We start from the raw sequence: 27,579 nt of genomic DNA, 5'->3' as shown, positions 1-27,579 counted from the left end.
TTAAAAATAAGAAGATTCACATGTTGTGAAGTTCACATCAATATATTAGATGAGAAAGAATTTTTTAGAGAAGGTGTTGTGAATGTTCACATCAGAGGGAGAATGTTCACATTACTTTTAATGTGTTATCAATTAAAAATATATTCACATTATATAATAATATAAAATAATAACATCAATGTTATTTAATTTGTGTATGAAATTTTCTATGTTTTTGTCCTTTCCCTTCTCTCTCCTCCCCCAACATTAAATATCAATATTAAATGTAAAGGCATAAGAGTCTAAGAAAATAATATAAATTAAGAAAAAAGACTTTATGGAATAAAAATATAAATACATGGGATTAAGTGGGTTAAAAAATTTCGACTTTTTGGGTTAGAACATTTCTAAATAGAATTTATCAATAAAAATCCCAAAGATAAAACAGAATATTAAGAAAAAATTAAAAAATAAAGAAAAAGGGGAGAGACATAAATGAATTAAAAAAAAATATAAGAGAAGAAAATAACATTCGGAGCCTGTGCTTTATAGGGCTTGTTTGGGATAACCTAAATAAGTGCACTTTTTGTCTTTTTACGAAAAGATGTGCAGAAAAGTAGAGAGATGATGTGATGGAAAAAAGATAAAAAGATAAAAAGTGTGTACTTATTTAAGATAGCCAAACTTGGCCATAAATTGCTTCGGTACTAAATGTTAAACTGTCTCTCCAATGCATAATATTTATTATTAGTTTTTGTTTGTTTTGTTAATTTAGAAATTATAAAATATTTATTAAATGGATTGATAGGATATGTTTGAAATGGTTGACAAATGACTAGACTAAAAAATGGCTTAAATTTGAATGATACTAAACCAATCAAATCGCACCAAACTGAACTGCTTCAATTGGTGCGGTTCGATGCGATTTGATAGGAAAAACAGCTTGTATCAATATTCAAAATAATAAAATAGATATTATTGATTAGGTAAAAGCTTTTTACCTAAATAGCAAACATACCAAACCGAACCAAATCCCAGCCAAATCCCAGTTCTTGTATATTTAAGGTTGTAAATGCACGGTCCCTGTGTGTGAATGGGGTGGATGGCGATTAGCCTCTAAAGGTTGTAAAATAGCGGCTCCACGTAAAAATTGTTGGTTTCCTAAGGATGTGTTTCGTTCTTGAATTTGAAAAAAGATTTGAGGAAAAGAAAGATAAGTGAAATGTAAAAAAAAAAAATACTTACACCGTATTTACTTTTACATTCATTTTCCCTTTCTCCTTTTAAATATCTTTCTAAACCCATAAATTAAACACAACATAAGAGAGTAAGAGAATGAACAAATATCGAGTATAATGCTACCTTGTGTCACCGGCTAAAAAAATAAATGATTCGAGGATGAAAAAAAAAAAAAAAAAAACGATCTTCGTCACTCGTGTATACCAGGAAAGAGAGAGAAGTTGTCTTAAGTTCAAAGACTTGAGAAGAAATTTATAATGGAAGAAATATCATTTTGCCTTCTAAACTTTCACGCATTTTTTAATTTGATCCCCACACTTCGATTAATATTAATTTTACATCCAAACTTTCAAAATTTTGATCAATTTGACCCATAATATACCTTAAAATTCAATTTGTCCCACATCAGCACATTTTGTCCAATTATAAAGGGAATATAATGTTAGGGGTCAAATTGATCAAAATTTTGAAAGATTGGGTGTAAAATTGATATGATTCGAAGTTTGGGGATCATATTAAAAATGCATGAAAGTTTAGGAGGCGAAATGATATTTTCCCTTTATAATGATTAAAAAAAAAAAATGAAGACATGAAGAAAATATCAATTAAATTTTTGTCACTTTTCTTTCATTTTTCCTTCTGAAAAATTCTTATTCAATTCTAGATCCAACACAATTTATATTTGTGGTCCCAAACCCAGTTTTTTCTACAGATGCAAACCACCCACCCTCTTATGGTTTCTAATACACAACATAATCATATAAAAAGGTCTATAGTATTTATTTGTGTATATATATACATATCTATCTATCCTCTTAGAATATCACGTAGCCATACTCCCTCACCAAATATTATTTATTATATCTCCCCATATTTCTCAATCATACAACACAAATAATCAATACTTTACCTTTCCGTCAATCATAATATTATAGAGCATTATGTGTCTCTACTCCTGAATTACTGAATAATCATCGAACGGTTTGAAAAGGGACTTTGTATATCATTTTTCATGTAATTAGCATGTTTAGTTGACAATTAGAAATGATATGAGAGAAAATTACCTTAGATATTCTAAGGCAATACCACATTATTGGGTTTAAAAAGTAGGTCTAATTTTTTCGTCTAAATAGCATCACCTACAAGTTTATTTTTTAGACTAAACCCAATGATGTGAAAGTAAAATAATTGGTTGATAATTAGAGAAGATATGAGAGATAGAGTTAGCTTAGATATTCTATAGGAAATTACTATTCAGAGTCAATTTTGAAAAATTATTACATTGCAGTGAAAAAGTTTACAATTTTAATTATTAATATTTATAATGTTTATCACTTTTTTATAAATATATATATTTTTTAACTACAACTAATATGTAATTCTCTTGATATTCTAAGGCAATGCCACATCATCCGAGTTGAAACTGAGGTTTAAATTTTTGGTCTAAGTAGCATCACCCTTCGTTTTATAAAATCCTTAAAATCTCTTATAAATTAACTTTCATTACATTATTAAAGAAAAAAAATTAAAAACTTAAACTATGTGATCAGTTTTAAAATTGCATTTGAATGATGAATTTAGCTAAGTATTTGCAAGGGCGAAGAAAAAAAACACGATGTATATGTTAATAAAATATAAACTATTTTTTTTTTTCAATTCTAAATTTCTTTTCAAAAAAAACTTAAGATTTTGGTTCAACAGTAAATTTTTTATTTACCAAACAACTTCGAAAAACGGAAAATGATATAGAAGTTTACTTTTTTAAAAATGTTAGAGATTTCAAAAATTATTCCAAAATTTCTACCAAATGGGAGTGGGACCCATACTATATTGCTATCAAATGTCTCACATGGGTGTAGGTCCCAAACCCATACACCCATGTGAGACATTTGATAAAAATTTTGAGAGAACTTTTGGGGTCTCTAACATTACTCTTACTTTTTAGACTCATTTTCTAAACCTAATGTTGTGTAAGAAAGATGATTGACTAATAATTAGAAATTTGTCTTAAATATTCAAATTAATTACCACTTAAATTTAAAAATTATCTCTAATTTTTAAACTTAAATGGCAATACTTTAAATAAATAAATAAAATAAAATGAAAAAACCTAACCGTATGAATAAAGTCGAAACCAAACACATGGAAGGTAATTGTCGGTCATGGGACCAACCAAAACATGACTATCAGTGTGGATATATTTTTTTTTTGTTCCAAAAAAAAAAAGAAAAAAAGAAAAACGTAGATGTTTCGTTGCAAATGGACCATTTTTCTTATAAAAATGTTAGATATTTCAAAAATGTTATTAAAAATTCAACTAAATATCTCACGTGAATGTGGATCGTCATATGTCTCACACGAGTGTGAGTCCCGCACTCATGTGAGATATTTAGGCCTCGTTTGGGAACCCTCATTTTTATCCAAAAAATCAAAATATTACTAAATTAGCCAAAAAGCCAACAACCTATACCAAAAAGTCAAAGATTCTCTTTTCTCTCTACTTTTTGCACATCTTTTCGTAAAAAGCCAAAAAGTCATCCCAAATATACTAGTTTTTTTTAGCTCATATTTTAGCCAAATAGTCAAAAAATTACTAAATTAGCCTGTTCCCAAACGAGGCCTTAAAATAACTTTTAGTAGAATTTTTTTGAGTGTTTAGCATTATTCTTTTTCTTATGGTTTGAGCCAAACAACAAGGATGGAACCTACCATTAAAAAAAAAAAAAAAAAAAAAAAAAAACCTATACTATATTATAATATTATTATTTTTTAATTATCTCTAAATTATATAGATTAAAAATAAAATAAAAAACCTATACTATATTATAATAATATTATTTTTTAATTATCTCTAAATTATATAAATTTGTTTCATTTAAGTTTTTTAAAAACTTTAAATGGTCCGTTCATTTGAATTTTTGAAAGTTTTAGCCTCCGTTTGGGAAGTAGGTTGGCTTTTTGGTTTTTTGGCTTTTTTGGCTATTTTAGCCTGGGCTAAAAAGTTTGATTTGGGAATGACTTTTTGGCTTTTTTAACTTTTTTTGTGAGAGAAGAATGTAATGATTATGGGTTGGATGTGATGTTTTGTTTTTTGTGGCTAAAATAACCTATTTTGTCTTTTGTGACTAAAATAGCCAAAAAAACCTCGTTTAGCTCTTGCCAAACGGAGCCAAATGGTTGGCTTTTTATAATATGAAACTTGGAGATCTAAATGTAGAAATTAATGTTGTAGCTTTTAAAAAAAAAAAAAATTAATTAATATATCTGTTTACCCCCTCTATATTGAAATCTCACGTCTATCTATGTCACCAAGTAACAAAGTCTAATGTTTTATTATTGCATATGTAACACTAATAAAAAAAAATAAAAATGAATGGAAAATGCCTCCGCTTGAAAAGCTTAAAGAGAAAGTATAAAGAGAAAGACCCTTTTTATTAGGGATGTTTGTAGTTCAGTTTGGGACAGTTTGTGATTTGGTTTGGACCTGCCTACGTCTATGCGGTTTGGGAAAAAGTTAACCTGCAATCGCCTGTAGTGCCGTTTACAGTTTGTGCGGATGTGCAAGCAGTTACGGGCGGTTTGCAGATTGGACTTTTTTTCAAAAATTTATTTTTGAACTTTTTTTTTTTTTCTTTTTTCCATTTTGTCAATATTTATTTTGGACCATTTCCCTCCATTTTCTAAAATGCTCCAACATTAATAATTAATAAATTAAAACTTATAAAATAAAAAAACACAACAAAATCAATTCGTAATCTAAACAAATCATTTAAAATCTACATTCATGATTAACTTGCATTCATCCTACATTCATCATTCCTAATCCAAATAAAAAAAAGTAATTCTTCATTAACTTATATTCATCCAAATTGCAAAATAATAATAATAATAATAATAATAATAATAATAATAATAATAAATTAAACAATAAAAATTCATTAACTTACATTCATCCAAAACCAAAATGCAATTAAAAAAAAAAATTTGTTGTCAAACTTCATTCGATTTAAACCCATGAAAAAAAATAAAAACATTTCTAAGATATCAAACTTCAATTTCAAAAATTCCAATTCCATGCATTTGGTTGATGAACCCTGAACAAAAACAAACTGAAAAAATATAAACTTTAATTTTCAATCTTCATAATTCCTTTGAGACAAAAAGTGTAAAAGAATAAAGTAATAAAAAGATAAACAAATGTCTATATATTGCATCTCAATATAGTAAGAAAATGTGTTGAATATATGAAAAAATTACCTATGTGCAAATGGATATTAGAGTTCAATTATAGCATCAACATTATAGGTTGAACTTGAAGATGAGTTTGACTCCAAAGTACCTAATTAGGAGTCAATAAGAGAAGATTAATAAAACTTACATTAGAAAATGAACAATACAAATAAAAATGAAGATAAATAAATTCTCATATTACTCGAGTCATTTTGCTCAAATTCCTTCACATCATTCATCGCCTTTCGAAGAGAAATTGGAAGGTTACTTCGAAACCATTTTTGAGCACATACAAGAGCTTCAACCATAGAAGGCGAGAGTGAACTACAAAATGGGTCAAGAATACGCCCCCCTGTATCAAAAGCCGACTCCGATGCAACGGTAGAAATAGGCATGGCCAACACATCCCTTGCAAGTTGCGATAATACCCTATATTGGTTGCATTCACCTTCCAATAATCCAAAATCTCAAATATTTGATTCTTTGCAAAATGTTCAACCTCGAATAAATATTGTTCCAATTCCGACTTAGATCCACTAGTGCATCGCCCCTCTAAATAGGAATTAAATTGGGAGTCAACTAAAGAATAGAGATTATCATCATCATCATCTTCCACCATATTCACAACGTCACTCACATTTGGAAGTTTCTCATTTGAAGGATAAAGTGTGACATAATGGCTATACAAATGACTAAAACAACTTTTAACATTCTCTACCATATCTTCTATCTTTTTATTATCTCCAAGAAATAAATTTGAAAAACAAAACTCCAAGTATGTCAATTTTTTGGTAGGATTAAGAACAACCGCAACATACAATAACAAATTGATCTTACTTCCATCCCCCAATACTTGCTAAACTTTTGTTTCATAGTCTTTGCCATTGTGCTCAAAGTATCATCCTCCTCCAAAATTAATTGGTTAATTTTGCTTTCAATAACAAACATTTCTTTGTAAAAAGTATTGCAAGTAACAAAGAGAGACCCCAAAAATTTCTTAGTTGCAAGATAAAATAATTTTAGAAAACCTCAAAAAAAATTCTACATTTTTTCCAATCCAACTCATTTGGACTTCTCCTTATGCCACCGTCAACATCCTTGAAATAAGGTTCTGTCACACTCTAAACCCGCCCCCAAAAGTTCGGGCACGACCTATGCAGACATGGGCATTAAACCTGATATACGCAATATATAGGGGCCTGAACGGAAGCATAAAAAAAAAAACATGACAGAAAACAAACTCCATTGAGCCATGACTATCATGCCAGGATCATAGACATCACCACAGATAATACTTTACCAAAACATGCATCTGAGCATCGATTACATACATATATACATACAGATCTAGCCCTAGCATTGGGCATAAGACAAAAATATTAATTAATTACAGACAACCCAAGACAGGTAGTTAGACTACAAAACTTGACAAAAGTCTACAAAAATGGGACGGATCCACTTAAGTGCCTGAACATGTCGGGTTGACAAAAGTAAACGAGCTTCAGGAGTTAAGACTGGCTCCCGGGTTGATTACCTACAGAAATAGATAAATGCGGAGTGTGCGAAGCTCAGTGAATAATCATACCAAGATAATTCAATGCGTAAGATAAATCATAACTCATAACTATGCGTATGTGACTGCAGAGCTCGTAAGTCAAGAATTAACAGAATGGCCATTGGCCCAGAAATAACAGAATGACCATTGGCCCAGAAATAACAGAATGGCCCTCGGCCCAGAATGCTTCAGTTGTGCACAAATTCCTTTCATATTTACATTCTCATCACGTTTCAGTCAAGATTATGTAATGTAGGAACTTACGGAAAACATACGGAAACAAAACATTGATAACGGTAAGCATTAATGGAAAATGAATACATATTCCTTGCACTATTACTCACTGTGTGGTGGCGGGACACGACTTCCTCCTTGAGTGTGCCCTATACACACATAGAACTCACAAGTTAGTTTAAAATCTTCATACATTCGCATTTCAGTCATTAACTTCCAGTAAATAAAGGAACACTGTAACAATTTCAAATACTCATTTCACATATTCCAGAGGGTCAAACAGGTCAAAAGAAGCAAACCATGTTTTTCAACATGGGCCGCACGTGCGGCTGTGAGCCCCACACGTGCGGCAGATCCTCCCGCACGTGCGGTAGTGATGCCCCGCACGTGCCTTTTAGACGGTGTTTAGCCCAAAATTTTGCCCCAAGTGCTGCACGTGCGGCAGTGACTCCCGCACATGCGGCGATTCTGCCCAAAACCTGTCCGAAATTCTTCAAAAATCCAATTCTTTGGTAGTATCAACAAGGGTTAAAATGGATCTTTAAATGCTTAAAATATGGTTCAAAAATCATGTGATTTAAGAGGTGGAACATATGTTAATCTCAACAAATCAAATCTTATCCCTTACATTCATAAGCATAACATAAACATGGAGAAGTGTAGAACAAAAACATGGAGACTTGTATACACTAAGATCATCTAAGTCCATAATTGTGCATGATCATGTAGAGATAAGGAGTCGAATGAAATTAACCACTAAATCAAACTAACATCAACACAACTCTCAATTTATTCCATACACATCCCCTGAATCCTCCCTATCAAAGACAATTCTACTCACCAACCATCTTTATCCAAGACAATACCTAAATTTACATACCTTGAGGGTTAAAGCTTCAAATTCTTCACCTCCTTTATCACTCTTCTTCACCCTACCTCTCAACTCCCTCTCTAACCCAAGCTTTTCTCGAGTCAAAGTGTTGTTAGGGACATTATACATAATACATGGAGATATATAAATATAAGATGTGAATAAGGACAAAATTGAATCAGTTTACACATTCCGAATTGAAATTTCACCATGCTTAATATTACCTAAAAATTATGCTGAGCTCAAATATAACATCAATTTCGGATTATCATACCTCTAAGGCTTCCAATTTCTGTTCCAAACATTTTAAATGCACAGATGTTTTTTCCTTGTCCAACAGATAATATCACAAATTGTTGTCATCACGCAATTAAAAGCACGAAATAAGGGACTTAAACATGACAGAAGCACATGCGAGGGTCGGGTTATTACAGGTTCAAAGTTGGAATCCACAAACTTCAATCAGTTAAAAGCCTTCTCATACTTTTCGGCGGCCTCTAATATCAAATAGGTAGAGTTCCACCTAGTTGGTACATCTAGGCATACAAGAGCTTTTGAATCAAGTTTGAATGTGGCTGCGCACTTCTTAAAAACATCATGCCTTGAGAAAAAAACCTCACATATCTCACCGCAAGTCTAATGTTGGCAATAGAATCGTCCATTTCTTTCAACACATCACTTACAATGAGATTAAGAATATGTGCACAACAACGCATATAAATAAACTCATGTTGCAAAATAGTACTCTTCCAATCTTTGGTTATCGTTTTCAAATATTGAATGGTAAGATTATTAGAACTAGCATTATCAACTGTTAAAGTGAATATGCTATAAATGTTCCACTCAATCAAACACGACTCAATTTTCCAACCCAATGTTTCTCCTTTGTGATCCTTAACTTATTGAAAATTTATGATTCTTTTTTAAAGTTTCCAGTGAGGTTGATTGGTCGATCTTGTGACAAGAGAGAGTCGATTGGTGCAGATGAAAAACGAGAGTGAGAGAAAGACTGATGAGATGAGAGAATTTGTGTTTTTGAGTTTGAGAGATAGTCTATAGATTAGGGGTTTTTTTTTTTGGTTATAGTCTATAGATGAAGTGAGATGAACGGTCAGATTTGAAGAAGAAGAAAAAAAAAAATTAATGCGTTTGGGTTGGGCGGGTGTCGTTCAAACCCGTAACCCGCCTGCAACCCGAAAATTAGATAAAATCCAAACTGCACCCGACCCTAATGTGTTTGCGAAACCGCTCACATGTGTGCGGGTTGGATCGAGTATGGTGGTTTGGGTCGGTCGAATAACCCTACGCCTGGCCCTACTTTTTATGTGGTGACCACCAAACCATGGTGTACGAATAGAAGGCGACTAAAGAAAAAATAACTAAATAAAATAAATAGAATGCAACTTGGGAAAACAAAATAAGAAAAATGAGTACACCATTCAGCCACACATTGTGGATTATATCCTACTGGGAAATTTGTAGTGCACAATTGCAACCTGATTAAAATAAATTAAATGAAATAAATGAAAGATATTTTAAGAAATCAGAAGTCTAAACCCAAAATTTATGATGAATGGTTCAGATGCAAAATGCTCGTAATGTAGCTAGGCCCAAACCAACCTAGATCTGTTGCCCAATGGACTTGAACGATTGAGTTTGGCCCAAACTTATGTAGCAAGATGAACTTCAAATTCGGCGAGGGATTCTATTTGAACCTAAAATATGTCTCAGTACGCCCAATTTAAATTTATAATTTTAATTCCCAATATATCCTAATATGAGTTTACTAATAACGATAACACATTAAATTTCAAAAAGTATATTGTTTTTCTCATGGTACATCCTAATTAGTTATTCCTATTCAAATCGCTGTATCTTTTTCCCCCAAGATATCAAAGTTATTTCTTCTTCTTCTTCTTCTTCTTCATCCTCCCTCCAAAACTCCAACCCACCCTACCAAAATTCACCATCATCATCAACATCATTGTTTCTTTTATTATTTTGAAATTCTAAACCTTAAAAGAAAGTTTGAACAAAGTCAAATAATGGATGAGAGTAATAATAAAAATAGTTTTTTGAAGCAACCCATAAAAAGGATGTAAATATTCATACAAAGGGGTTTCACAATTTTTATAAAACACCATCAATTATTTTTTATATCGTTTTATGACAAAAATTAAAAGGTCCTGTAATTAAATTAACAATAACATATTATTGGAGTTGTTCTTATTTTTTCATTTAAATAGTACATTATTTGAGAACTACTCTTTTTTGTTAGTGCCTGATGCTTATGTACTAATAAGTTTGGTTTTTACTTTTTCACGAGCATTATTGTGAATAATTTATAATGTAATTTTTTTTTTCTGTATTGAAAAGTTTTATAATGCTTATGAAAAAGTTTGATTTTTTATATATTTATAATGCTTATGTGCTTATAAATTTGGTCTCTTTTTTTTCTGTATTTGAAAATTATTTTCTGTATTGAAAAGATTTGAAATCATTTAGTCTTTTTATTTTGTTTATTATTTATTATTTGGGTTTACCTTAAGGGTAATTTGGGAAAAATAATAAGGTATAATGAGAGTAAAATAAAATTTTAAATAATTAAATAAATTGTACTTAGAAAATGGGAGTACTTAATGATTTTTTGAGTGTAAATAGAATCCCCAAATTCGACTTTTATGGGCTTGAATCTAAAAACCTAGTCCAATCCATGCAACGAAAGTTATTGTTGACTTCCATTCACACGTGTGAGTGAGATCGAGATATTAGGATATCTCTTACTCAGTTCATGACAATAAGGTCATGTTTGTTTGGCGAATTAGGTTGGAGGGGATTATTAATGAGAAAATAATTAGTGAAGAGATTGTTAATATATGGATTGTTAGTGAGGGAATTGATTAAAAGTGTGTTTATTTTAATAATAGTATGAGAGATAGTTAACGATGAGATTGTTAAATTATTTTTAAATAAAATAAATTTAAAAATTATTTCTATATTTAAAAAATTAAAATAAATATTAAAACAAACGGTGCACTTAGGATTGTTAAAAAAAAAAGTTGGCTGGCCAGCTTTTTTTTTGTTTGGCTGAATATTTTTTTGGCTGGCCGGCTATGTTTGTAAAAAAAAAAAAAAAAAAAAAAAAAATTGCACCCGTATTGGAAGTTCGGGAGAACAACCGGATAGACTGAAGCCACTCATTATTTTTTTAATCCCATTTGTTTCCCAACCAAGCTAATCCCTTTATTGAGGATGATTACTAAGCCGCGCAAACTGTGAAGCCGACCATCCCAAATAACACCAAACATGTTGTTAGTGGAACCCACATCAATCCTACTCCAATTCAGCGGCCAAACAAACGAGGCCTAAATAAAAGGGCAATTCTGCTCACCACACTTATCTATCTAGAATTTTTTAAGTAAGTGATTATGCTGTAGAGATTAATTTGTAGTTTAAGGTTCTTGTAGGATTCATGTAAAGTGTGGTGAAAATTATTTTTTACATCATTTCTGGGTTGATAAAGGCAGATATTTCTTGTTGGAGATAATTTTGGCAATAATTAATTAAATCAAATAAAATAAATAAAGTAAATAACAAAATTAAATCTTACAGTACTTCTACAGATGGTTTGTGAACAAATTTGTGGTTGAGGCCAATGTTTGAACACTGTGTCTTTAAGATAGAATTTTGTCCTCTCCAATGGTGCTTGAGAATAATAGATGTCATGTCTCTTAGATAGGAATGAAAAAAATTGGAATGGGGGTTGCCTTTATATAGGCTTATTGGTATTTGTTCAGTGTAAACAACAAAGGCACGAAGAAGGGACATAACTCTTCCTTTAAAATAAAGAGATACCATGAAAGGTTTGCACCCTTTCATTCAAATGGAGTCTATTTCAATTCACTACTAAATTTCCAACATTATTCTAAATAAAAAGGTAAATGCTTAGATTGGTTAGGATGAAAATGATAGAAAACGAAGGAAATTGAAAAAATTTAATTTTTTTCTAAATTTGTTTGGCATGATAGTGGTGAAAAATTACAATAAAGTTAATTTTCTTATACAACTCATAATAGCATAGTAACTAAGCTTGTAATTCTTGCAAAAAAGAAAATACAAAAAAATACAAGAAAATTTAAATTTGTTGTAAAACTAGTTACTTATAATCAGAATTCTTATTTTCTTGCAAATTTTCATCATAATCAAATTTATACAAAAAAATTTATTTTCTTCTTTTTTACTTCACTTTTCATCATTTCTTGCTTTCTAACCAAATAGAGCCTTATAAATATAAATAATAAAAAAAATTCAAAGTTTGACCATTTAAAAAAATTAATCTTTAGTTTTTTTATTTTTAAAATTTTATTTATTTTTAATATAAACCATTTTCTTATTTTCATTAAATAAAACTGATGGAAAAAAGGGTATTTAATTATTAAACTCAAAGAAAAAAAATATTTAGATATTTTATGTACACTAATATTAAGTTTAATAATTAAAATATCAATTTTTTGCTGATTTTACTTAATGAAAATGGACAAATAATTTAAATTAAAAACAAATCAATTGGCTTTAGTGCAGTTGATTTGGACCTGTCTCGAGTTTTTAGTCACAGAAAATTGTCTTGCTCTCTACTTTGGCTGAAGTTTCAATGGATCCGAGAAAAGTGGTAGAAATTGATTTGATTCGCTCCAATTGAGGGAAAAATTTAATATCTAATGAAAACATAAAATTTCCCCAAAAAAATAAATAAATAAATAAATAAAAATGGTGATTGCTTTATAAATGTATTATTTTTCTTCTTTTTATTTTAGCATTAATTGCTTATTTTTTAACACTTATATAATCAAAATATAAAATCATTTTGCTACAGTAATTTCTTTTCAATCCGGTACTAAAAATTGAAATTCAGTTGATCTCGAAGCTTGGTTCACCAATTTTTTCTTACAGTCCTAGGAATATCACAACTTGGACATAATTCCGACCTCCATTCATTGCTTTCCACTAGTCACAAATTAGACTATTTAACTTTGTTATTTTCAAATATTGCTTTGAGTTTGAGGTGTACAAATATGATGATGCTAACAAAAAATTCCTTTATTAAAAATGATTTCATATCATATTACAATCTATCAGGAAAGAGATTAATCTGGATTTCCTGTTAAAAAGAGAACTATTGTAGAGTAATGCTAGTTCAGGTTACAAAAAAAAAAAAAAAACCAACAACGCGCAATACATATGTATAAATAAGATTTTATAGAATTTATTAGTGGATCAATTTTTGAAAAATCTTGTCAATCCATAGACATTATGTCTCCAATTTGTGATTGGCTTTTATTCTTTGTGTGTTGATGTTGGCACTGAATCGATAAGCACCGAGGTAACAAAACCTTTGAGCTTGGTTCCAGAATGTGTGTATCCATCTTCGTCCTTATATAAAACATTTATCACTCGTGCAAGATTGACTACTCGCAACAAGAGAGGCATTGGGACAGCTGTTGGGCGGAGGCACTCTTGATTCATGTCTTTCCATGCATTAGTAACCTGCTTTTGCAATTCAACAAGCACTTCTTCCTCTGATGCACCATATTGTTTCATGTAACATTCGACAGCAGAGACTACGTGACCTCTTTTTTGCTCAAACTACAATTAGTGTTATCATGAAGTTAGAGGATATGATATAAAATTAAGAATCTCTTCAAATTTCATAAATATTGTAATGTATTATAGTTTATCTATCTTCTAATTTATCTATTTTAATTTTGAGAGATAATTTTTTTTTACACCAACATCGACCAAATCCACCAAAATTATATATTTAAATATTTTTATGTTCAAATTTTGCGTTAAAATTTAGGTGAAGCATTCACAGAGCATTCTCTTCCATCTCTTTTCATTTACTTCTAATATTGGGTTCTTGAAAATTTTATAAAATCCTTAAAATCTCTAGTAAATAATCCTTCATTTACATTAAATTGAAAAACCAAAGGATAGTTGGACTTAATTTTTATCAAGTCTTATTGAAAATAAGTCTTAGTAAAGTCATCGTTAAAAATAATTTTGTGACGATTTTTTACATATAAAAATTGATAATTAGTGACTTTTTTTGTTAAATTTTTATAAATTGTTGCTAAAACTTACAATTAGTAACGTTTTTCTGTGACGAATTTTTCAAACTATCGCTGAAATTTAAAAATTAATTACATTTTTTTTGTGACGATTTTTTAAACTATTACTAAATCTTATAATTAGTGATATTTTTTGTGACAATTTTAACATGTTGCAAAAAACTAATAATTAGTGATATTTTTAATAGTGTTTGATGAAAAACGGAATCAATTATTATAAGACCTATTGGATAGTAAATCCACCTATTAAGACCTACACATAAGTCTGTCAAAACTAAATAACTCAGACCATAATACATGATTAGTTTTAGTTCCTCAATTAACAAAATTAAAATTTTTGAATCAATATTAAATTTTTTCTGAACACCAACTGAACCGAAGTACTTATTCTGATAACTATATAGATCAAACCAAACAAAAAATTGGAATTAATTTAAAGTTGTTTTGGAAAATTTGTTAAAATTAGATTGTTTTTTATATTTTTTTTAAAAAATATGTAAAAAAATAAAGACAGTTCCAAATTAAGCCTTCGTCGGTGATGATTAGCCACAATGATGAGGGCTCAGTGTAGACTAATTAGTACCCACAACCATATTTTGCTCACGTTTAGAGTCAAAGTTGGTGACGACGGGTTTGCCTTATTTTTTTTTTTTTTGGATTTTACAAGCTATTAAAAAAAAAAAAAAAAAAAAAAAAAAAACACCTTGACATGAGAGGCCAACCACCACCTCATATTACAGTTGTTTTAGAAAAATATCTAAGACTCTTAAATTTATATAGGATCCAACCAGTGACGGACACAGTGGGTGATGGGCAGGGGCCACTGCCCTCCCAAACTTTTGAAAATTTTCAGTTTTGTCATAAAATTTTGAATATTTATGAAAGAAGTTTGCATTTTGACTCCTTCAAAATAAATATAATTTTACTCTAACCCTTTCAAAATTTAAATAATTTTACTCTAACCCTTTCAAAATTTAAATAATTTTACTTTTACTATCCTAAATTATTAAAAATTTCATTATTTTCATGCAATTTTTAATAATTATAGAATAAATTAGTATCTTAGTCACCTCAAACCTTTGAAAAATTGCATTACTTTAATGTTATTTTGAGTTTTTGTAAACTAAATTAATATTTTGATTCCCAGAATATATATAATCTTACTTCAATTCTTCTAAAATAAATTAATTTTGCTTTAAATGTTTTTTTTTTTTTTTTTTTTAATAAAAATTCAGTAAAGATGAACAAAGCTCACCACATTAACAATACCGCGTGATTATCGGGATTACATCATAAGACAAAATTTTGCAAGACTTCTGATTAATCTTATTAATTACCTTGTGGCTAACTATGTCATCCATGAGTCTGCAAACCACTGATGACGCTTGAACAATTAAAGGATCACTCGACACCCAATCAAAAGCCTCTTTGGACACCACCTCTCCCATCCCAACAAAGGAAGTGGTTGTTAGCATTGTGTAACCACAGGTTACTAGTGCAACTCGCATATACTCTTCGATACTTGGAACATAGCCTTGGTGAAACCATTTGGCTTCTTCAAAGTATGCTCTAACTAAATTTTTCATCTGAGATTTGAACAAAATCGATCAGTATTATTGTTTTTTAATCAAATTTCACATATAATCTTATTGCTAATCACAAATTGTTAGTTTGTAACCAATCAGTACGAGGCTTACTGCAAATTTTGCGTAGTGGACGCGATATGATCTTCCTTTCCTGGTCATCTCTTCATCAATCATGTTGTAAACATCTAGAAGTGCTTGATAACACGGTTTCATGTACTCTGGAAGTTGATCTATGGCACTGATTTCCCACCTGAAATACAAATAGATAATGAACAATTGAAGAGATTTTGATACTTCCATGAGATCAAATGCAAAGTTCATTAAGGGAATGAATCAGTTTGAACCTCTCAATTGCATCAGTGAAGAGCACAAGTTCTTCTAAAGTACCATAGACATCATAGATGTCATCAATAATGGAAGTCAAGGCAATCACTTTGGTTAGCATCCTTCTAGCAAGTAGGTATTGGGGCTCAAAATAAACTCCCAATATCCAAAAATAGCACTCCACTATTCTGTCTCTTGCAAAAGGCATTTTCTTTGCAAAGTCCAATTCTTTCCACCACCTGAAATATGTAATAGGATCTATGTTAGTCAATTTTTAAACCACCTCAATATGACTGAAAAAGTTTGACTTAATTAACAACCTTACATATCCATAAAAAAATATTGAAAAAAGAGCTTAAAATTTAAAATAGATGGATGAAAAAAGTACACAATTTAAATTTATACTATACATTTAAATTCTGAGAATTTTCCTTTTTTTTTTTCTGGGCTTAAATTTTTGTAAGTCACTAAATTTATGTAAGTCACCTTGTGATTTCGCTTAGCTCCCATTGGTGCATTTTTTGCAATAGGTTGAAATCTAATTTTGCAAAATTCAGTAGAACTTTATTGTGAGAATCATCTTGCTCATAGAAGAAGAAGTAATGGGTTGCCTCTAGCCTTGTCAAGCCCTTGTGTATGGGCTGATTCAGAGCATGAATTACTTGTTCTTGAACAAGATTGCTCAAGTTGGGTACCACAGACTCAAGGTGAGTGATGGTAAAAGACAGTGCTTCATCCAGTATATCTTCTCCTCGCACCCTAAGATGTGCAGCCTCATGCAAGCTTAACATTCCTCTCACATCACCAATTAAGGATTCACGAAATTTGCCATTGTCGTCCTTGAATTTGTTGAACACATCTGCGTAACCCATCCGACACATGATATATTAGTGTGACACAAAATAACATATGGACTTGTATGGTTGTGTTTGACTTCTTTTAGCCTTGTTCAGATACCAAAACATCAAATGCATGGCAAATGAGACTTACCACAAGAGATGGGATATCCTTGTTGTCTAAGTAATCGAAACAAGAGAGCAACAGTATAAAGATCATCGTTGGCTTTGTCATCATGATGATCATAATCGGTTTCATGTATGTGTTGTAAAGCTGTCTCAATCTCACTTTCAAAATGGTAAGACACGCCTAGGCGTTGGATTGCATCGATGAAGTTCAGTTTCTGTGAAGGCTGATCATTAGCTGCCACTAGCATCTTTCTCACTTCTTCTTTCTGCTGCTGAAGTTGTTGGCCCATTTTAACATCCACTTCCTACATAAACAATGTGAATATAGGATATATACAAAGAAAATTATATTCTAACTCAAAATTTATACATAAAATAAAGCAAGAATAATTTGATAATGTTATTTTTGTAATTGAAATCAAACTTCACTGTTCATAATTAATGTTATTTTTCAAATGGAATATTGTGAATTTGAAAAATAATAACCAAATTAGCTATTATCAAGTCTTTCTATATGAAACAAAGATATTAAATATGAAAACAGAGTTGTTGTTCCATGTTAACATCCACTTCCGGCAACATGAAAACATATACATATATCAACATTGATAGAGAACTCTAATTTTAAAACTCTAAAGAGAGCTCTAGTGATGTGGCAAGAGAAAAAATAAAAAAATAAAATAAAAATAAAATAAAACAAAAACATAGGCACACACATCATATCATATGTGGGCACTACTCCTTGCCACGTCATTAGAACTCTCTTTAGAGTTCTAAAATTAGAACTCTTAATTTATATATATATATATATATAAATTCATGTGCCCAACAAAATTCCATGATAATAAACATGGTAGTTCAACAAAATTCCATGTAGCTTCTTTTGTGTCCATGTTGTCAAATTTTAAATATCAGTTGATATGTAATAAGATTTTAGACTTTTGATACTAATATTTATAGATATATTGGTCAATACTATTTGATATCGATTGATATATAACCGTATCCTTACTAATACCTCTTTTAATACTATTATCATTATAACATATAAGAGTTTTAGAGACCAAATGCTTTGGTCTCTAAAAGTGAAAATTTTGTTACAAAAGACATTTAGGAACCAATTTCTATCGTCATAAGGATAATCGCTAATAGGTCGTCTCAAAAAGTCAAAAACAAGGCTTTTAGCAACAAAATTTTGAAAATGTCACTAATAAATAGACTTTTAAGGACAAAATAATTTGGTCTTAAAATAGTTTATTTTTTGAGACAAAAAATTTAGTCTCAAAAAAATAATAACTTATCAATAATGTCTAATTTTTGTTACCAAAAATATAATAACGACACTTTTCACAACAAAAATATTTGATTCCTAAAAAATAATTTTGTTCCTAAATTTTGATCTCTAAATCCTTAATTTTTTGTAGTGTATTTAAAACCATGCACAAAATTAAAGACAAACATTAAATATGTGCATTGCCAGCAAATCTAATTTTACCACAGCATGAGAAGCGTATGCGAGGAAATGATCTCCCCAAATGGTAGGATGATAATTGGCTGAGCGTCGAGTGATCGTAGGTAGCATATTTTTGGTTGAATCAGGAATAGGTAAAGCATGAGTAGATAATTCCATGTTTTTATTTTTGGTTGTGTGACGAGAAAATGGGAGTGGCTACTCTTTTTTTTTTCACTTCTTGCTTGTGGCTGATATGGACTGAGGAGCTCTTAGTGCTTTGCTATTTATACTGCAATCCCATGTATTTGGAGGCAAAACATTAAGGAAGAATCCGAGTTCGTGCATGTGAAAGTTATGTTTCAATTTCTACTAAACCAAAAAACAAATGTGGATCTCAAGAATCCTAGTACAGTTCTTGTATATTTAAGGTTGTGAATGCACGGTCCCAGTGTGTGAAGGGGTGGATGGCGATCAGCCTCTAAAGGTTGGAAAATAGCGATTCAATGCAAAAATTGTTGGCCTCCTAAGGATGTGTTTGATTCTTAAATTTGGAAAAAATTTGAAAAACAATAAATAAATAAATAAATAAGTAAAATGCAAATAAAATATATTTATATTTACTTAATTTTACACACTTTTTCTTTTTCTCTTTTCAAATCTCTCTCCAAATTCATAAACCAAACACAACATAAGAGAATGAACATATATCAAGTATAATGCTACATTGTGTCACCGACAAAAAAATACATGATGCAAGGGCCACAAAAATAAAATAAAATATTGATTTCCACCACTCATGTATACCTACCAGAAGAGAGTTGTCGTCTGTGGTTCAAAGAATTGAGAAGAAATTTGTAATGGGAAATAAAAAGAAAAAATGAAGACATGAATGAAATATCAATTAAATTGTTGTCAATTTTCTTTCATTTTTCCTTTCTTCTAAAAAATTCTTATTCAAATCTTGATCCAACACGATTTATATTCGTGGTCCCAAATCTAGTTTTTTCTACACATGCAAACCACACCCACCCTCTAATGGTTTATAATAGTATCATTATTTATACATACACAACATAATCATATAAAAAGGTCTATAATATTTATTTGTGTATGGATATGCATATCTATCGTCCTAGAGTACTATGTGACTATGCTCTCTCACCAATTATCATTCATTATACTCTTTTATATTTCTTAATTATCCAATACAAATAATCAATACTCCACTTCTTCATCAATCATACTATTATAGAATATCACGTGGCCATACTCCGAGACTACCGAATAATTACCCAAAAAACAAAAAAAAAAAAAAATTGATTGAACGGTTTGAAAAGGGAGTTTGTATATCATTTTTCATGTAATTAACATGATTGGTTGACAATTAAAAATAATATAAATAATATAAGAGAGAATTGCCTTTCTAAGGCAATGCCATATTATTGGGTTTAAAATGTGAGTTTAATGTTTTTAATGGCATCACCTACAAGTCCATTTTTTAGACTAGACCCAATAATGTGTAAATAAAATGATTTGTTGATAATTTGAAAAGACATGAGAGATGAAGTTGCCTTCGATATACTACAAGAAATTACTATTTAGAGTAAATTTTGAAAAGAGTAATGCTAGAGACACCAATTTTTTTACCAAACAAATGACTAAATGTCTCACATAGGTGTGAGGTCCGCAATTTTGTACACCCCACACTCATGTAAAACATTTGGTCATTTGTTTGGTCGAAAATTTGGAATCTATCGCATTTTCCTTTTGAAAAATTATTACACAAAGGTGAAAAAGTTTATAATTTTAATTATTAATATTTATAATATTTATCATTTTTTTGTAAATATTTTTTCTAACTACCACTGATGTGTAATTCCTTTGATATTGTAAGACAATGCCACATCATTTGATTTGAAACGTAAGTCTAATTTTTCGGCCTAAGTAAAATCACCCATCATTTTATAAAACCCTCAAAATCTTTTATAAATAACCTTACATTTACATTATAAAATCAAAAAATTAAAAAAACTCAAACTATGTGATCAATATTAAAAATGTATTTTTTTTAATTAGAAAGAAATTTCCATTAATGAAGGGAATCCATCCAACAGATAAACTTACACTAAGCAAAGAAAAGATGAAATCAAGAAATACACGGAAGTAAATCTTTGAAAATACTTAGATGCAAACTCATTTAGGTTAGTATTTGCAAGGGAAGAGAGAGAGAGAGAAAAAAAACGAGGTATATGTTAATAAAATATAAATTAATTTTTTTTTCTTCAATTCCATTTTCAAATTTAAATTTCTTTTCAAAAAAGCTTAAGATTCCTGTGTGACGCTAAATTTTTATTTACCAAACAACTTAGAAAAAGGAACAGTGATATATACAAGTTTGTTTGTTTGTTTGTTTATTTATTTTTTTTTAAGACTCATTTTCCAAATTAAATGATGTGTAAGAAAGTTGATTGACTACTAATTAAAAAAGATACAAGAGAGAAAGTTGTCTTAAAATATTCTAATCAATTATCACTTAAATTTAAAAATTAGTTATTTGGAATAACTTAAATATACTTTTCCACCTTTTTTTTATTTATTAAAAAAGTACCTAAAAAAAGATAGATGTATGAGATAACTTTTGACTTTTATCCCAAAAAAAAATGTAATATAAAATAATAGTTAGTGGTGTTTTGGAAAGATGATAAAAAAATTATCTTTTTAACTTTTTATAATTTTTTGACTTTTTTTGATATAAAACAGTAAAGACATGATATAACTCAAAAAACTAAAAAATCAAAAAGATGATTTTTTATCAGCTTTCCAAAATGCCCCCTTAGTAATGTAAATTTATATTTTTACCCCCTTTTGACACAAAAAAAAAAAAAAAATACAGTTCAAAAAAAATGCAGCTTGATGAGACGTAAGGAATTTTTTTTGGTCCTTGCTCCTGCAACAAATGCAACTTGTTGAGACGTAAAATATGTTTAGCTTCAGTTTTTTGAATTTAGTTTTTTAAAAATTGAATTTTTTATTTTTTATATTTTTTTATTTTAGTAAATATTTTTCAAATTTTAAGTAATTTTTTTTAAAATTTTTTTAGATATGCTTTACTTAGATGTATCTAAATAACAAAATATTTGTGAAAAAATATTTTAAAAAATTAATAAATACACAAAAATATGAAAAATATATTGAATTTTTATTTTTTGTGATTTTGATATTTAGTGAATTTCTTAAAGATTGTTTTTTATAAATATTATACTGTTTAAATATATTTATATTAAGTGTGTCTAAAAATTTTTAAAAAAATTACTGAAAATATCAAAAAAATCATTGAAAATAAAAAAATATCAAAAAATAAAAAAGTAAAATTTTTAAAAATATTTTTAAAAATCAAAACCAAACAAACTAATTTTGTTTTGGTTCAGGCTCCTGCAGCGGCTAATGATAACTTGTGTGGCCATTATTGCATACATGTTCAACAAGCAAGAAATGAGGTGATGTAATTCACACTTTTGTCTATGAAAAATGACTCGTGGCTCAAATTTTGTCCGGCTTGAATGGTTTGAATTGTTCAAAATGATATCGTTTTGAGTAGTGTTTTTTTTTTTTTTTTTCTTTTTCTTTCTTCCCTTTTCATTCCTTCGAACACAGACAGAGAGGGAAGAGAAGAGGAGAGAGAGAGAGAGAGAGAGAGAGAGAGAGAGAGAGAAAAGAGAGGAGAGAAGACGGCCCGATGGTGGCGGTCAGTGATGGGAGCGACGATCGACGGCCTGATCTCCTCTTTCAAACTTTTTTTTTTCTAAGTAAATCTGGATCTCAAAAAAAAAAAAAAAAAAAAATTATTGATGATGATAATGTTGATCCGGATTTGAAGACCATGGGAATTTTTTTTTTTTTGTTGATGAAGATGATGATGATGTTGAAGATGTTGAAGATGATGATGATATTGAAGATGATGAAGATGATGTTGATGTTGATGAAGATGATGAACAAGATCTGCAGACCCAGCGCAACAGACCCTTCTTCTTCTTCTCCCTTCTTCTTCTTCGTCTTCAGAAAAACAACGAAAAAAAAAAATAAAGCGTTAATTTGTGGGCTTGCGTGTTTATAAAGAGTTTACTAATTTTAATTTTGTCTGAAGATTTTACAGAAAAATAATGAAACACGCAAGCCCAAACCAGAAAAACCCAATATTGTTCATTACAAAAAAACCAAACCAGAAAAACGCAAGCCCCTCTACTTTGACGAACTCGTAAATTAACTGAAAATAATGAAGATCTGTTGATATTGATGAAGATCTCTATGTTGTTGATGATGAAGATGAACCCAGCTTCCTCTCTCTGTGTTGTTGTTGATAAAGATGAACCCAGCTTCCTCTTTCTCTCTTTGTTCTTCATCTTTTTTCTTTATCTTCCAAACCAAACCAAACCAAACCAAGCGTTAAGTCCCATCAAATGGGGTCGGCTACATGAATCCTTCTTCTTCACGCGGCCCTATCAAAGGCCATTGCATTAGTCAAATTAAGTAGATTCATATCTCTATTTATAACGCTAGTCAACGTTAATCTAGGCCTACCCCGTCCCCTAACACTTCCATCTACCATTACAATATCGCATCTCATCACTACTGCTTCTGTTGGTCTCCGTTGAATATGACCAAACCATTTCAAACGATTCTCTCTCAACTTATCTTCTATCAGTGCTACTCCTATCCATTTCCGAATACACTCATTCCTAATCATGTCCTGTCTAGTCCTACCATACATCCACCTTACCATCCTCATCTCAACCACACTCATCTTATCCACATGTTGTTTCTTGGTTGCCTAACACTCCGTCCCATACAACATAGCTGGTCTAATAGCCGTTCTATAAAACTTGTCTATTAGTCTAGTGGGTATTCGTTTATCGCACAATACCCCAGACGCACTTCTCCACTTACACCATCCCGCCTTAATCCTATGGGCCACATCTGCATCAATCTGTCTAGCTGTTGTGATAATCGACTCTAAATAACGAAAATGTTCACTCTTAGGCAGTTCTTGATTCTCAATCTTCACTTCTCCTCTGCTTTCATTGTTACTGTTACTAAATTTACACTCCATGTACTCTGTCTTAGTTCTGCTTATCCGAAATCCTTTAGATTCAAGAGCTTTTCTCCAAATCTCCAACTTTGTGTTAACTCCTTCTCTAGTCTCATCCACTAACACAATATCGTCTGCAAAAAGCATACACCATGGCACGTCATCTTGAATATTTATCGTCAACTCATCTATAACTAAAGCAAAAAGATAAGGACTTAAGGTAGATCCTTGGTGTAACCCTACAGTGATAGGAAATTCATTTGTCTCTCCAGCTGGCGATCTAAAAGTGGTCATCACCCCTTCATATATGTCCCTAATCACGTCAATGTAGCCTTTTGTCACCCATTTCTTCTCTAACACCCACCATATTATATCTCGGGGCACTCTGTCGATAAACACCATATGAATGTCTCTTTTCTTTTCTTTATACTTTTCTATTACTCTCCTCAAAAAGTTCGAAAACGACGTCGTTTGGTCTCGGGCCATTCGAGTCGTGTTGATTTCGAGCTACCAATCGCGATTGTTTGTCCATTTGCACTTAGAAATTTCCGTCAAAATATAGTACCTTTTGATTAAGAAGTTGTTTGAAGTGTCCTAAATAAGTGCACGTTTTGATTTTTTGGACTAAGAAGTAGAGGGGAAAAAAAAGAGATTGTTTGGGATAATTTTTTGTCTTTTTATGAAAAAAAATATGTATTAAAATATTATATAAAATAGCAAAATTATGTTTTTACCCTTACGTTCTAGACTTATCAGTGACAGTGCTGCAAAAGAACCGTACAGAATGGTTAGGATGGTGAGAAGAATTTGAACCATATGCATATATAACATGAGGCTTCACGGGTACTGTTGGACCCGTGGGGGTCCACCACGGGTCCCGTTTTGATAATCCAAACTGTTGAATGTGTAGAACTCGTTGAGTACTGTATGTTTGTAAAAAGTCACTTTGATTAGATATCGATAGTTATGTGATCAAAACAGTTTTGTATGAAAAAAATGGACGGTGAAAAATAAACGGTTGAAAAAAATCTGATTTGATCACATAGCTATCAATATCTGATCAATGTGATTTTTTTCAGGCATATAATACTTGACAAATTCTACACATTGAATGTTTTAGGTTATCAAAATAGGATCCGTGGTGGGCCTCACGGGCCCAACAGTACCCTTCAACTTAATGAATATATATATATATATATATATTTTTTGTACCATCACTGCGTAAATTTCTCATCACTTAGCTTTTTGGATTGTACTAATATTGTGGAAATTAAATTTTTTTATATTTTGAATTTGTGAATAGTGATAAATTTTTTGACTTTTTGACTTTTTCTCAACATACCAAACCAGTCCTAAATATTTTTTCATTTTACTGTTTCAATTTTTTTTTTTACCATGTTTTTATTTGAAAAATGCTATGGATCCCAAGTAAATTACCAAATAAATTATCAAACCTCTTACATGGGTGTAGGACTCACACACATGTAATTTGTACGGGTCCCACACCCATGTGAGAAGTTTGATAATTTATTTGGAATCCCTAACATAACTCTTTTTATTTTGGAATTAGGATTGTTGATAACAAAATTTTTATAAGCGCAAGCTTTATTTTTGTAAAAAATGATATTCGTAATGTTTGAAATATGTTTTTGTGAAATAATTTATACAAATTGTAACAATTTTTTTTGATCATAATTTGTATGTTTAAATTTTTTTTTGCGTTTTGCACAACGATTCGGATTAAAAATTTCACAAAGTTTTTCGAAAGTCATAATGAAACTAAACTTGTCAAATTAAAACTCTTTTCGCCCAATTTGTTGCAAAACTCTTATTTCGATGAAAAATACTAATATAAAACAAAAGTGTGTTGTGGAAATACGCATGTATTTGCAAAATAACACCATTGCTCCAATCTATTTGACCACATTTGTTAACAATTGTACAAATTTGTTTATCGTGAATTTGTATCATTTCGTTTTATTATGTTGCATCACTATTTTGCATAATAAAAATTAGCAATTGCCAAGTTTAATAGGAAAATATAACAGGATGATTTAAAAGAAAGAAGATTTTATTTAGTAATCTGTAAATAAAAAATAACCTGTTAAAAAAAATTAATCTTTTTTTACCCTCAACGTTTCATAACATGATTTTTTTTTTTTTCCCTTTAACAGACAAAAACAGAATGTTTTAAATAATATAATTTACATTTCTCATGTACACACAAACAATCTTGTAATCTACTTCCCATTGCCCCCACCAACAAAGCTACTACGCTTGCGCTCACGCTACCAACGCGCATGCAATAGCCGCCCTCACGTTGGCCATTTCAACGTCTTCATTTCCTGTCATCATTATTTCTCCAATTATTGTCATTGTTATGTGGTCAGGAAGGTTCAACGCTTCGTAGTCCTAAGCATTTTGGATATTTTGGGTTACTTCATCAATGAGGCTATTTCACCTTATAAAATTATGTAAGGTCATTGATGTTGCAGCTAAGGAAACTTGTACTGTTTGAAAATCGTATTTCATCATGTTCCTCATGATGCGCCACCTTGGTTTCCACGCCCCAAACGTTCTCTTGATGCAACTATGTAACAACGAGTGTGCCCTATTAAAGCGTTCGTAGTCATCCCATGGCCGTTGGTTGCGATAAGCTGGTTGGTGATACCGGTAGCCCTTGAATGGTGCCAAGAACCCTTTCTAAATATTATAGCCACCGTCAACCAAGTAGTATTTATCTGCACATAAACAATTATCATACATCACGTAGCATTTATATAAAGTAAAGAAATTTACAAAAACTAGTGCATATATATGAAATAATTATTGCATACAATTTTATTAACAATCAACTTTTATCTAGTTCAGGATACGGGAATCGATACACGTCATTACTTATAATGTAATGCAAAAATGTACTGTTGTGCATACCCCCATCCTAGTCACCGGAAACAAAAGTAGAGTATAAATCAAAGTCACAGACTGCAATAATAGCCGCACAAGTTATCACCAAGCAAAGAAAAGATGAAATCAAGAAACACACAAAAGTAAATCTATGAAAAATGCCCAGATGCACACCTTGTTTAGTTAAGTATTTGCAAGGGGAAGAGAAAAAAAGCGAGGTATATGTAGGGGTGAGCATGGTTCGGATTAGACCGGATTGGGGTAAAACCAGGACCAATCCGTTATCTACGGTTCCTGAAAAATTGGAACCAATCCAATCCGTTTAAATCATGGAACCAATCCGAACCAATCCATTTAAATACGGATTGGATCGGTTTAGGACCACAGATTCACATAATTAAATAACAAAAAAATATATATAACACTTTAATTTCATAAAAATATAAACATAGCGCTATATTAGTTCCACATAGCAACATCTATTTCTATAATAGCGACATACTGTGCTAGAATTTAAATAACCATAAGAAAACTGGTTTTACCATAAGTATTTAGACCATTACAAATTAAAACTAAAAACTAACAAACAAAAGTAATAAAATAAGATATTATACGGTTTTAGGTCTGAGTTTAAATTTTATATAGAATAAGAGAAGATACTATGAGGGAGGATGTATAATAAAAAATATATACTATTTGTATACGGTCCGGATCGGTTCCAATCCGGAACCGTGGGGTTCAATCCGGAACCAATCCGTGTACTATGGATTTTTAATTTTTCAATCCAGAACCGAACCACGGATTCAAAAAACCAATCCAAACCTATCGCATTGGACTGGACTGGATCGAATTACGGATTTCACGGATTCCTTGCTCAGTCCTAGGTATATGTTAATAAAATATAAACTAATTTTTTTCTTCAATTCCTTTTTCAATTCTAAATTTCTTTTCAAAAAACTTAAGATTTCTATGCGACGTTTTTATTTACCGAACAACTGAGAAAAAGGGAAAGTGATGATATA

General features: G+C 30.5%; 1 protein-coding gene across 1 annotated transcript; it reads right to left on the bottom strand.

The window, feature by feature from the left end:
- Positions 1-13,184: 13,184 nt before the first annotated feature.
- On the bottom strand, positions 13,185-18,820 carry LOC114269604 ((-)-germacrene D synthase). Its single transcript, XM_082875190.1, has 7 exons — positions 18,607-18,820; positions 17,137-17,416; positions 16,633-17,005; positions 16,167-16,385; positions 15,934-16,072; positions 15,574-15,822; positions 13,185-13,751 (listed from the first exon to the last, which is right to left on the bottom strand). The coding sequence occupies exons 1-7, from the start codon at positions 18,739-18,741 to the stop codon at positions 13,443-13,445; spliced, it is 1,704 nt and encodes a 567-aa protein (XP_082731316.1). The 5' UTR covers positions 18,742-18,820; the 3' UTR covers positions 13,185-13,442.
- Positions 18,821-27,579: the final 8,759 nt, after the last annotated feature.

This window comes from Camellia sinensis, chromosome 1 (assembly GCF_055761805.1).
Source record: "Camellia sinensis isolate YWXY chromosome 1, ASM5576180v1, whole genome shotgun sequence".
Lineage (NCBI taxonomy): Eukaryota > Viridiplantae > Streptophyta > Magnoliopsida > Ericales > Theaceae > Camellia > Camellia sinensis.
The sequence above is the reverse complement of the archived record's forward strand: the minus strand, read 5'-3'. Positions and strand labels throughout refer to the sequence as shown.

Coding starts and splice junctions, on each gene's coding strand:
- LOC114269604 (XM_082875190.1), bottom strand. CDS start 18,741: ATGGAATTATCTACTCATGCTTTACCTATTCCTGATTCAACCAAAAAT. Junction 17,417..18,606: donor CATACGCTTCTCATGCTGTG/GTAAAATTAGAT, acceptor TTGTTTATGTAG/GAAGTGGATGTTAAAATGGG. Junction 16,073..16,166: donor TTCACTGATGCAATTGAGAG/GTTCAAACTGAT, acceptor TTTGTATTTCAG/GTGGGAAATCAGTGCCATAG.